We start from the raw sequence: 13,055 nt of genomic DNA, 5'->3' as shown, positions 1-13,055 counted from the left end.
TGTGGAGGGCCCCCAGGGATGGCAAGTGGCCAAGGGTCCACACCAGTCCAGGAGCCAGCCAGGATGATATACAAGAACTACAGAGACCTCCCAGCTCCTGGAGCCTCAGCACAGATAAAGCTTCTGACCACTTCTCCAGCCCCGAGGGAAATGGAGACTAAAGCAGAATGAGAATCCGAAGTAGCCACCAGACCCCTACTGTAGGGGAAGGGGGGGAGGGCTTCCGGCAATATCCCCTGGGAGAGAAGATAAAGGTGGGACCAATTAATCAACAAACATTTTCTTGTATTAAGCCGCTGACTTTTACTAAGGGGGGGGGGGAGTCTCCGGCCCTCGAAGAGCTTATGGTCTACTGGGTAAACAACAACAGAACAAACGGAGTAGACAGAAAATGACCTTAGAGCAGGTCTCGGTTCTGGAGACCCCCCAGGGCAAAAATCCCTGAGCAGACTCACTCCATAGAAACTGAGAGCCGCAAAGTGAGGAAAGGGCTCTGGCTCGGGAGGAGGGAAAAGCGCAAAGAGAGGGTAGAGGGAAGTCAGCTTTCCCAGGTTACACCCATATACATAAAGGCCAAGCCCATCCACTCTTTCTGAGACACAGACCCTCAAAGTCAAGGGAAAGCTCCTCACTCTCTCGCAATGGCAAACACACTCATACTTCCTCGGGCACTCCTGATCTCCCAGCCCCACAAAGACCTTGGCTCCTATTCAACCCAAGGACAGGCTTCCCCGTGGGGCAGGGGGTGGGGTGGGCAGGGACAGGGAAGAAACAACCCAGGGGTGAGGCCATGTCCTCTTGTGGCCACATCCTGACAAAAGACAGGATGTACTGACAAAGCTGTCCAGCGCCTAAGTTCTCTTCACCACCCAGGTCCACTCTACTGCCCTGCCCCCAGCAGATGGCTGATCCCAATCCCCACCCCCTTCAGATCCGAGGCGCTTGGAGATCGTCCTTCAGGAATCGCTAGATCTCGGGCCCTAGGGGCCCAGGTAGTGTGGCACATTGCGGATGAAGGGCAGTTTCTTCCCCTCCCCAATTCAGCAACCCCAGGTAGTAAGGAGCTGAGATTAGACTCCAGAGGAGGTTCAGGGTGGAGAGTAGATAAGGAAGTTGCGGCAGGCCCAGGAGAAGTGCCGCCCCCCCTCCCCCTACCTGATGTTTGCAGTCTGCTGCATCCCTAGCCTGGGGAAGCAGAGGCGAGTGCAGCCCCGGACTGCGCCGTCCAGAGACTCCGTGACCTGTCCCCATGGCAAGGATAGGGAAGCCAGCGTCTGTGCCGGCGGCGGCGGCAGCTGTGGACAATGCCGCTGCCCCCGCTTCCTGCCATTGTACTGCACGCTCCCGCCCCCCGGCCCCGGCCGGGCCCCCTGGGGTCACCCGCACTGCCTTTGAACTCGGCCCAAACCCGGGAGACCTGGCTCCCTCACGGCCAGGGATGGGGCCCTTCTCGAAGGGGAGAAGCTGGAGAGACTGCGATAGAGGGGCTAAGCAAGGACAGTGTTGGGGGTAGGAGAAAAGGACCGAGAAAAGCCAGGGATAAAGGGGGAGGGACAGGTATGAGAAATGGGAAGGTTTTCAGAGTCCACGCCGGGGCAGGGAGGGAATTCCCTAGGTCCAAACCGGGCTATCCCCTGGGTCCCAGGCTGGGGCACCTCACTCTCCAGGTTCCTGAAACAGGTTAAAGCTATTTCCTACGGCTTCACCTTCTGCCAGGGAGCTCTGAGTGCCCAGGTGGATCTCACAGCCACCCTCCCCTCCCCCTTCCATACTAAAAAATAGGAGGGGAGAGATGCTTTCAGGTGCTATGGGGAGGCCAGATAAAAGAGTAGGGGGAGGAGAGCCAGGTGTCACAGAAGCACCCCTACTCCAAATCAATCAAGTCTTTCGCCCCCAAGCCTCTAATTCAAGGTCTGGGAGCTCTGAGGTCTGGTCCAGACCTAAGGCATCTTTCCCTATTCAGTGTCTACAGGCCTGCGGGGAAAGGACCCACTAGTTACACACATTCCCACGCAGAACAGCTGCCCTAGCTTTGGCCTCAGAGGATCTCAGTGCGCTTCCTCCCCTCAGACACTAGTTCAGGGCGACCAGGGGCCTGGACGATCTCCAGGATGCACCCCAGGATCCAGACCCAGAGCCAAAACAGCAACTACCACTACAAATGCTTCCTCCTGCCTCCTGCGTCCAGTGGCAGGACTGGCTAATGAACCCCCTGCCGCTGAGGGTGAGGAGCCCTTTGAAGATAACATGTGGGGGCGGCTTACGAGGGACCAGGGCCTCCCAGCGTCTGCCCGGTACTCTTTATCATTCCCTGTGCTGGGCTGGGGAGGGAGGGAACAGGAGAAGGGGGTCAGGAAGGGCCGCGCCGGCCCCCGAGCAGTGAGTAACCCCTCCTCCCCCAACTCAAAGGAAGGGGGCGGGCTGGCGGAAAATCCCCGGCCCCGGGGGGAGGGGCCCAGAAAACTGCCCGGTGGCGCCCTGACATCTGCCTGAGGAATCCTACTGCATGCTTCCTGCAGCCTGGTGGACAAACAGTGGGCGCCCACAACCCCGGACCTGCTGGTGAAAGGGAATCTGACTCCAGGGAATAGACGGTGCGGCCCAAGGCCCGCCCTCTTCCTTCCCAGACCGCCAGCAGGGCTCGAGGGTGAGGGAGGAACTGAGGCCTGGCAAGCCTGGGCCCGTCTAGGCTAGTCCTGGAAGCAAGAGGTGCGAAGCTAGACCTCTCGCGTCTGACTAGGAGACGAGCCACCGGCTCTACGCGCTAGGAGGGGGGCGCTGATGGAGATTTTCCTGCTCATCAGCCCGTCTTTCCCTTTACGTCCCCCAGTTTATACTGGTGACTGCACAGGTGGGAAAAGAGGTCCCTGGGGCCCAAGGTCTACCGGAGGGGGAAGTACAGCCTCTTCTTCAGGGCCTGAAGTAGAGGAGGGGTGCCTCATTGTTTGCCTGAGCTCAGCTGGGAATTCGAGCCCAGCGAGAGTCATATGCTCCCTCACCTCGAGCCTCTCTGAGTCACAGCCCTCCCTCGACACTTATGCTCTGAAGGGGGAGGTGTGGAGGAAGGACTACACCCTCCCAACTCCCGAACTCGGGGCACGTGGGCCCCGGGGAATGGGGCTCCCCCCACACAAACCGCCCGGGGACACTCAGGAGACCAAGCCAGGGCGCCGGGACTGGAAGTCCGGGGCTCCAGGGTTCTGCCTCCTTTGATCTTCATCTCCTTGCCTCTCCTACGCCTGAGGATAACGTTACCCAGACCCAGCTCGCCTCTCCCCCTCTTCCCCGGAGAACTGGGGCACTAATTAGCTAATGAACCTGGGTCCAGCATGTCTGTGCCCACACTGTGGCTGGAGCCCAGCAGACAAGATGCCAAGGGGTCTGAGTAGACCACTGTTGGTCTAAGGGTGATCTTGGGGGAGAGGAGGAGTCTCCCCAGGATATCAGGACTCAGGCCTCAACTCCCTACTCATGAGTCAGGACCAACTTGTTGAAACTGATACCCAGAAACCAGATCTCTGTAGATGAATAATGAAATCTTCAGGAAAGGAGGGCCCTACCTCCCCAGATCCCCCCAACTCCTTATCTTTTTGGGCCTCCACACTACAGGTGGAGATTGAAGACAATGATTCAGGGCTCTTGTGCACCTTCCCCCCCCCCCCAAGCCTTTGTCCTCCATAGAGGTCCAGAGTTTAAAAGTGGTAGGTGGAGGAGCATGACAAGGGTTCTGTGCCTGAGTCAACCTCCTGGAGACTCCCCATGCCCATCGTGGTTTGGGAAAACAGGTACTGAGAAGGTTGGGATCTGATTCTGAAGGATTGATTTCCCCTGGGCAAGGCATAGTAAGGAAAGAAGGGGACAATCATTAAGCACCTACGCTTCGCTAAATACAACTCTGGAAGGTGAGTGCTGTTATTATTCCCATTTTACAATTGTGAAAACTGAGGCAGGCAGGTTAATGCCTTGGTCAGAGGTCACAGAGCTAGTAAGTGTCCTCCTAGGCAGCAATTGAACTCGGGTCTTCTTGACTCCCAGTCCTGCACTCTATTCTTAGCTGCATAGTGTCCCGGGGTCTTAGCTTTCCCCTTGGGTAAGAACAAAATCACAAAATCTTTGAGCTGGAAGTAACCATTACCCATTTGAGCAGGAATCAGTTACCTTGCAGGAATACAGTAAGTGCCTAATAAATGTCTGCTGACTTGGCTAGAGGATATAGTGGAAAGAGTAACAGATGTTGCGGCAGTGGACCTGGATTCAAATCCTAACTCTGTCACTGTTTATCTTATGTAACTTTGGGCAAGTCACTCTCCCTGAGCCTCTTTAGGACTAGATGGCCTTTGAAATCCCTTCCATCCAGCCAGACCTTCCCTTCCCCTACGGGCAGCTCAGTCCATTTTGGGACCGAGGTGGATCTCAGAATCAACAAGCAATGAATAGCTGCTTAGGATGTGCCAGACACTAGACACTGATGATCCAAAGAAAAAGCAAAAAATATTCCCTGCCCTACCTTCTAGTAAAAATCCTAAGACTATAAGCTCTGTCTACTCCATGCTCTCCCCTGTCCCCTCCACAATTAGGAACAGGCCTGACCAGTCACCAGTCCCTCCAGGCCTCGGAGTAAGTCATTTGCTGATTCTCACCTCCCTTTCCTTTAACCTAAAAGTCAGAGACTCATCTAGACTGGATTAGGCCTTAGAAATTTAATGTAACCTGCATTAAACACTAGGTACCAGCCTCCTTATTTTGCCATTGTTCAGTCATTTTCGACTCTTCGTGACCCCATCTGGGGTATTCTAGGCAAATAGAGGAGTGATTTACCATTTCCTTCTCTAGCTCATTTTACAGATGAGGAAACTGAGGCCAGAAAGAGAGATTGACTGGATTGAAACCTGGGTGCTCTGACCCTACTAGGAGGTAAGAAATGCAATCCCCATTTCAGAAACAGGAGGCAGGATTGGCTGGAACATAAGAGTTCATGAAAGGGACTAACATGAAATCAGTCTGGAAACATAGATTGGATCCAGGTTCTAGCCTTTCAAATGCCAGGTTGAGCAAAAACTTAGAAGCATTCAAAAGCCACTGGAGACTTTGAGGAGAAGAGTGACATTGTCACACTGGTGTGCCTTAGGAAGATAATTTGGACAATTGCTTGGAGGATGGATTGGAGAACAGACGGATAAGATTTGAGGCCAGAAAACCATATCAGGGGCTAGTACAGAGAAGGGATGATGAAGGTGGGGGCTAAGTGGAAAGAAGATGTATAAAAGAGATGTCAAGGGAGAACCAACAAGACTTAGCAACTGATTAGATATGGGGGATGAGGGAGAGATGAGTCAGGAATGGCTTATCAGTTGCACAGACCACAGCAAAGATGGGGGGGGGGGGTCTCATCCTGATCTCTTTTCTAAGATTCAGGCTCACATTAATGACAGTGGGAAGAGCCTTGGTTCTGGAGTCAGAGGCCCTAGGTTCAAATCCCAGTTCTACCATTTGTTAACTGTGATTTTGGGCAAGCCATATCCATCAGTGTGCTGGTAAGTGTGTTAACAACCAGTTCTCCTAAAAGCATGACACATTTCTAGGCTTAATTTACATTATTAAACAATAAATATAGCCCTAATTTGTAGCCTTTGCCAAAGTATAAAAGTTCATACAGAAAATCTAACGAGCTAGTTGGAACAGGTTCCAGCATGCCCCTGATACCTCTCTCTCTGGGTCTCAGTATCCTCCTAAGTAAAATGAAGGGCTTGGGGCAGATGGCCTCTGAGGTCTCCTCCAGGTCTAGATAGACTTATATTCCTATAACCTGACTGCTAGTCTAAGCCATCACATGCCAGGCTGCAGAAAGAACTTTTGGAGACTTCATTCCTGGAGCCATACTGTCCAGTTCAGTGACTCAAGACCTAGCAAGGCTGAAAGAGAAATCCCCCACTCAAGGCCAGAGATGGGCATACCTCTGATCCCTTTAGGATGTAATGTCCCTAGAGAAGCCACTACACAGGGCCCTGCCCACTGAAGGCTCCCTTCTACCTGGGCACTCTCAACAGTCACATGCATAGGGCTCTGACCTTCCAGGGGATAAAGGATCCAGGCAGAAACTTTCTTTGGAGACCTTCCATAGGGCGGTGTAGGGAGGGAAAGAAAAGGACACCACCTGGTGGCCAAGAACAGAACCCTCAAGCTATATAATACATCTTGGCAAATATCTGAAACTCATCCTGGAGTCAGGAAGATCTGAGTTCAAAATCAATTTCATATACTTACTATATGACCCTGGGCAAGTCACTTAACCCTTTTGCCTTAGTTTCCTCTTATGCAAAATGATCTGGAGAAGGAAATGGTAAACCACTCCAGTATCTCTGCCAAGAAAATTCCCAAAAGGGTCACTGAGAGTTAGACATTACTGGAAAATAACCAAACAACAACCTTCCCTATCTCACCAAGTGACCAGCATGGGACTCAGCAATCCTGTCCCCAGTGATGTTCCTCAAGCTGCCTTTATTCATTTTTATATTGGTTTCTCCCCATAGAATGTAAGCTTCTTGATGGTAAGAATAGGTTGGGTTTTATTTTTCCATTCTTATCTTTGTATGCCCATCACAGAGAGGTTCAAAGGCAGTAAAGTCCTTGATGGCAAGGACCATTCCATTTCTGTCAGTATCCTGGTGTTTAGCACAGAGGCCACAATAAATGCTGGAGGGCTGATCCCTTGGACTTTTTCACCTTTAATCATTCCAGTCCAACCCTAGGGTGGAGGGGGAGGAAGAGGGGAGCAGAAAGAGGCTTGATTTACATTTGAGTGTCCTGAATGTGTAATCTCAATTTCCTACTCACTACCCCCAGAGAACTTGGGTATGGTGATAATAATACTGTCACTAACCCATAGGGAGGTTGTGAGGAAGTGTTTTCTAAACCCTGAAGGGCTACAGAAATGGAGCCATTCTTATTTCATCAAAGATCTGGAACTGGAAGTGGACTTTGAGGTTGTGTGGTCCAACTTCTGCATTCTACAGAAAAGGAAACTGAGGCACAAGGAGATTAAGTGACTTGCCCAACACCCCATAATAAGGGGGAGAAGTAGCATTTGAAGGCAGGACCTCTGATTACAGGAGGAAAGTGTGATTGGATTCATTCAGTATGGTTTGCTCTGCAATCCCCTAGGGATGGGGTTGGGGTAGCAGTAAAATAGAGAATGAATCTCTCAGGAATGAGGACATTTAGCTGGAAAGCTGGGGGGGGGGTAAGTTTTGTGCATTGAGAAAGCATTATAGGAGAAGCAGCAGCCAAAAAGCTGGACAATGGTCCCTGGTCTGAGAAGCATCAAATCCCAACTCTGCCTCCTCCTGCCTGTGTGATCTGGGGCAAGTCACTGAATTTCTCTGGGCCTCTGTCCCATTGCATAATTGTCCATCATTGCATAAGAGAAAGAGAGAGAAGGAGAAGAAGAAGAAGAAGAAGAAGAAGAAGAAGAAGAAGAAGAAGAAGAAAAGGAAGGGAAGGAAGAGAAAGAAGAGGAGGAAGAGAAAGAAGAGGAGGAAGAAAAAGAAAAGAGGAGAGAAGGTTGGTCAAGATGACCCCTAAACACCTTTGCATTTCTGGGTCAAATAATCCACCACACCCCACACACACCCAGAAGAATATAGACCCTTTAAGAGCAGTCTACAACTTTTGTCTCTGAATCCCCAGACTGGATTGTATAGGACTGCCTGCCTACAGCTCTGGTCTCTATAATGACAGCTCACATTTATTTAAGAAAGTGACCTGAGCCTCAGTTTCCTCCTCTCTGTAATGGGCACATGAACTCCTGAAGTCTAATTTGAGGTTTACAAAACACTTCCCTTACAAAAGCTCTGTGGATTAGGTAGTAAAAATAAACTATCTCAGTTTTGCAGACTGAAGTCCACCTACCAAACTGGCAAGGTGACTCACTTTCTGTTTTCTGACAGCTTAGGTGGTATCATGGAGAGAATACTCGTCTAGGAGAAGGACTTGAGTTCAAATGTGACCTCAGCCACTTATCAGTTCTGTGACCCTAAGCTAGTTATTTATTCTATCTCAACCTCAGTTTCCCCTTATGTAAAATAGGGATAAAAAATAGCACCTACCTCTCAGGGTTGTTGAGAGGATGAAATTAGAAACCATAGGGAAAGCGCTATTTAGATACTAGCGATTCTGGTGGGAAGGGTCACAATGACAAGACACAGATGAAGCCAAAGCTCCCAGGGTGTGTGACTTGTGGCAGAGATGGGAATCTGATGTCTTTCCACCCCCTCCTCACTGCTTCTCCATCTTTCCCGATTTTAACCGGCCCTAGAGGGGCCTTCTTGGGACAGTACACACTTCTTTCCACTAGTGGCAACGGTCAGACTGACCCTACATAAAACTCTCCCTCGGGCTCCCCCTACTGGTTCTGCTTTGAGCTTCGGGGTCCGACAACCAAAAAAACCAGCCCGTAACCCCGAGCCGAGACCCCTAAAACGCTTCTTATCAGCGGAAAGAGAGGGAAGGTCCCTGCGGAAAGGCTGTGTCAGCGAAGCCGAAGCGCCTCCGGGAGCCTAGCAGAGACAAGCCCCATTTGGAAGAGAGGAGTTTTGTGCCCACTGCCAAGAGGGATAAACTGATAGTCAGGCCAGTGCCGGCTGAATGTCAATCGTTTCTCTAGCCACGGCCTCGGTCCCTACCTGAACTAGGAACCTAAGGCCCCCAGATCAGTAAAGACCACGCCGTCCCTCTACCACTCCAAGGGAAAGGGGAGGCGGGGTGCGGAGGTGGTTCAGTTTTCAGCCGGTTACCTCCCACGCTCCCCTCCCGGGCTCGGGTCCTCCTCTTTTACCTGGCGTCCCCCTTCCACCCCCTACTCACCCCCAGTTTCCAGCCCAAGGTTCAGGCTCAGCGATGTGGGTGAAGGTGGGAGCCTCTCCCAGTCTCCCTCCTGGGTATCAGAGGGGCCAGCTGGTCGCCCTAGGCTGGGGCTGAGACTCAGCTCTGTGGCAGCCCCAGGCTTGGGAGGAGGGGAAGACGGGGAAGAGGAGGAGCCAGGTTCCCCCCGGGGAGCCACCTCGCCGCCAGGCCAAGCCCCGTAATTACGGTAGCGCAGTCGGGATCTACCACCTGCGGGGCATGGGAGTGAAAGAGGAATGTACTACTTACTAAGGGTGCAGGGCGTGGAAAGAACAAGGCTGAGCCCGGGCCTCGCGGGGTAACAGCCAGAAAAAGAGGGGGTGGGCAGGGGTACGGCCGCGATCTTCCACAGCTCACGGGGATCCCGGCGATGGGGCTCGGGCAGCCCCCGCCGCCAGCTCTGCAGCGCTCTTCAGCGTGGGGAAGGGACAAGGGGCGAGGCTGTCATCTGAAGGGGCGTCCCGAGGGCAGAGACCCACGTCTGGCAGTCGCCAGCGGGATGAGTAGCCTCCTTCAGGCTCAGCCTCGAGGATGAAGATTGGGACAACCTCTAGGGCGTGACTCCTCCCCTTCCCCCCCCCGCCTCCCGTCCACCTCCAACATATAAAACCCAGGGAAATGCTTTGGGGGAAGGGGAGGGCTTGAGAGCCTAGAGAAGGCACCACCGTCCGGTAATGCCTTTCTCTAAGGCTTGAAGACTAGTTGTCTCCGATCACCGCCGGGGAGGGGGGCAGGTGGGAGCTTGGACTGCAAATACAAGGTCATCCTCAGGCTGGGTAGGACTGAGCTGGAGAGCGGCGCAGGTGGGTGGTCGCCGGCTGTGCCTCCGCCCAGCTCTCCAGCAGCCTGCAGGACCCCTGGGAGCCCAGAGAAGGCCCCCGACGGCTGCTCCAGCTCGCTCCCTCGTTCACTCCCTGCCGGGCTCCCGGACCCTCCAGATTTCCGCTCCCTGGCTATAAATAACTGCTTTCTAACCGCACTCTGGCCGCGCCCTGGAAACTCTCCCTGTGTGCTCCCAAAACACTCCTTGCTTTTTCTTTCTTTTGACCCTATCCCTGGCATTGAGTTGAGGGGGAAAACAGGCTCGCGACGCCAGGTTAACTCCTCCCCACGCGGCAGGGGAGGGGGTAGGGGGGAGGGGCGGAGAGCAGCCGGAGTTTAAAATAACAATGCAGGAATGGATGGGAGCCCAGGCCTCAGATCGAGGTCTGCCACCAAAGGCACCCAGCCAAGTCCGGAGTCTGCCCCTTGAGCTGGCCCCCACATTCAGTGGAGAGGGAAAAGGAGATCGAGTGTGGGATAATGAGGCTGTGAGCTCCAGGGCTTACCTGGGGTTCACACGGTCCTACACACTCCGGGAAAATGTTGAGACTGAACCCTAGGGTGCCACTGGGGAGATGGAAGCGGTCTCCTTGGGGAAGCTGGAGATGCTCCCTTACAGATCCCCTCCACCCTCTATAGTCTGTCCTTACTACCTTCCATATTACAGAATGATTGCCTTCCTACTCACAAAACGTCCCTTCCCTTAACCTGTGGCCAAACAGTTGGTGGAGATGGAAATGGGGGTGGGGCACAGGAGCAGTGTGAGGAGTCCCAGGCCACCTGGTGCCCAGAGGCACCAGGAAATTGGCTTTCTGGGGTCTCCTCTCATCCCTAAGAGGCTGAGGACTTACCCAGAGTCGCACAGATATACATAAATATATATAGTAGCACTTTTTATGGTAGCAGAATTGGTGCCAATCAGTTAGGGGAGGAGCTGAATAAATTGTGGTATGTGAATGGAATGTTATCAAGTCCTAACAATGACAAATATGAAGAATTCAGAAAAAATTGGGAAGATTTGCATGTATTGATATAGTACCCAGTTGAGTTAAGAGAATGATTTTTATAGGATGACCATAGCAATATAAAGGAAAATTGATCAGATTTCAAGACACCAGAAGTCTGATCAAACGAATGAAGTGGACAGTCAGGATTTCAGAGGACTTGGACCCTGAGCTTAGCACCTCCAGGCAGAGAGGTGGTGGTGGGCTATAGGAGCAGAGGGAGGTATTTAATTATCTGATTCAGCTAATCTGTTATTTTCATTTGCTTAATTATACTTTGTTATACAGGAGGGTTCTTTAGTTGGGGAAATCACTGGTGATAGGTTTGTGGGGTTTCTTAAGATCATTAATACATATGCATATTATATTTATATATACATATATTGTGCATGTGTATTTTTTTAAAGAGAGGTAGGAATGCAGTTGGGTGCCAGTAGAGGTCTCCCAGGTCAGCCCTGGCCTCAATCCTTAGCCTCTTATCCAACTGGGAGATAAATCTGAAATCCCTGACCATTAGGGCAATGGGATTAGGTGAAAGGCTCTCAGGTAAACTATTTTGGTCTGTTGTTTGCTGACTCCCTTCCGAACTCCACCAATCTCTGTCTCAGGGAAGCCTCAGGTCATGGGTCTATGATTCTATGACCCAGGAGCCCTTTCTTCTCCATTCTGTGGATCTCTCTGTCTCCCTCTCCCTTCACTATTTCTGTCTCTCTTGTGTCTCCCCAACCCATGCCAGGCCTTCCCTTCTGGCTTTACTTGAATGCCCAAGGATCCCTGGTTTGGGAAAGAGGGAGAGGACCCTCTTCTTCATAGCCTCCTCAGTCTCCCACAAATATTCCCCTGCCCCTATTAATCTGGCTTCACATACAGCTGGCCTGGCTATTAAACTAAGGTGTCAGATATATATGGGATAGGGGCTGCACCTGGACTTTTGTTGACATAGGAAACTTCTAGATAAGGAAAGTCCCTCTACCAAGACAGGTCAGAACCATCTAAGCAACAAATAGTCTTAGAGAGTGGCCAAAGATTTTTTAAGTGACTTGTCAAGGATCACAGTCAGTACACATAAGTGGTAAGACTTGAATCAGGTCTTCCTGGTTCTGACCACAAGTCTCTGCCCACTATGGTACACTGTCTCTCATATCCTATATATATTTGTTGTTTGTTGTTCAGTAGTTCTCAGTCACATTCAACTCCTTGTGACCCTTCTTGGGGTTTTCTTGGCAGAGACACTGAAGTGGTTTGCCATTTCCTTCTCCAAATGAGGAAACTGAGGCAGAGTGAAGTGACTTACCCAAGGTGACACAGCTAGTAAGTTAGATTTTAAGTCAGGAAGATGAGTCTTTCTAACTTCAGGAACTCTACTGCACCACCTAGTTGTCCCTATATTTACCTGTTTATATATATATATATACACACACACACACCATGTTTCCCTGATAATAAGACCTATCCCGAAAATAAGCCCTCCCCTTACTGTGTAAGATTCCTCTAAAATAAGCCCTCCCCCAAAAATAAGCCCTATTGAGATTGCTACTGTAGTGAAGGTGATCCCCTGCGCTACACGCTATACCCTCTGTATGCACCGTCCCCCCCCCTTGTGAAACGCATACTGCGCTCCAAGCTGCATCCAATCAGAGCTGCAGCAGTGAGCGCGTCATCCTGTTCTTTATTGAATTCATTATTGAATAAAGGTACATTTTTTTGTTCACATTTACCTGTTTATTAAAATTGCTGTCAATGTTCATTAAAATAAGCCCTCCCCTGAAAATAAGCCCGCTGGTTTTTTTCTGTCCAAAAAATTACTAAGACAGTGTCTTATTATCGGGGAAACACGGTATATATATCCTCTCCACAGTAGAACGTCAACTCTTTGAGATCAGGGACCAGGCATATTTGTCTTTGTATCCCCAGTTCTGAGCACTGTGTCCAGCATGGAGTGCTTAATGAATGTTTGTTGGATTGGAAATAAGTTACACAAGTGGGATTATACCCGTTTTACAGATGAGAAAAGTGAAGTGATTTGTCCAAGATCACACAGCTAGGAAGTATGATTATAATCTGAGTTGAACCCAAGTCCAGGGGTATTGTCCAATGCCTCTCTACATGCTAGGGAGAATAGAATTTTCTATACTTTAAAATAAGCATATTTAAAAATCATATTAGGGGCGGCCAGGTAGCACAGAGAGTAAGAGCACCGGCTCCAGTGTTGGGATGACCTGGATCAAATCCGGGCTCAGATACTCAGCACCACACCCAGAAATAACTGGCCATGTGTAATAAGAATGTAAATTTTAAAGATCTTCCCTGCCCCTAGGCTAATGTGCA

The 13,055-nt window shown here is 50.9% G+C and overlaps 1 protein-coding gene across 5 annotated transcripts in view; it reads right to left on the bottom strand.

Annotated features, from left to right (window-relative positions):
• Positions 1-13,055, bottom strand: part of PLEKHG5 (pleckstrin homology and RhoGEF domain containing G5) — a 115,127-nt gene that overhangs the window by 34,482 nt on the left and 67,590 nt on the right. Inside the window, exon 1 of one of the 5 annotated variants that reach the window (XM_069079376.1) lies at positions 9,151-9,940. The exons of 2 other annotated variants lie outside the window; for them this stretch is intronic. Coding sequence is in view for 1 of the 3 variants with exons in the window: in XM_069079373.1 (XP_068935474.1) it covers positions 1,156-1,251 (96 nt within the window). In the remaining 2 variants the exon portion in view is untranslated. 2 more of the 5 variants (XM_069079375.1, XM_069079373.1) reach the window with 2 other exon arrangements.

Source organism: Petaurus breviceps, unplaced genomic scaffold (genome assembly GCF_028583685.1).
Source record: "Petaurus breviceps papuanus isolate PSGF00001 unplaced genomic scaffold, PetGlider_PUasm1.0 91041, whole genome shotgun sequence".
NCBI classification, from domain to species: domain Eukaryota; kingdom Metazoa; phylum Chordata; class Mammalia; order Diprotodontia; family Petauridae; genus Petaurus; species Petaurus breviceps.
Note: the sequence above shows the minus strand (reverse complement) of the source record. Positions and strands in the feature narration are given on the sequence as shown.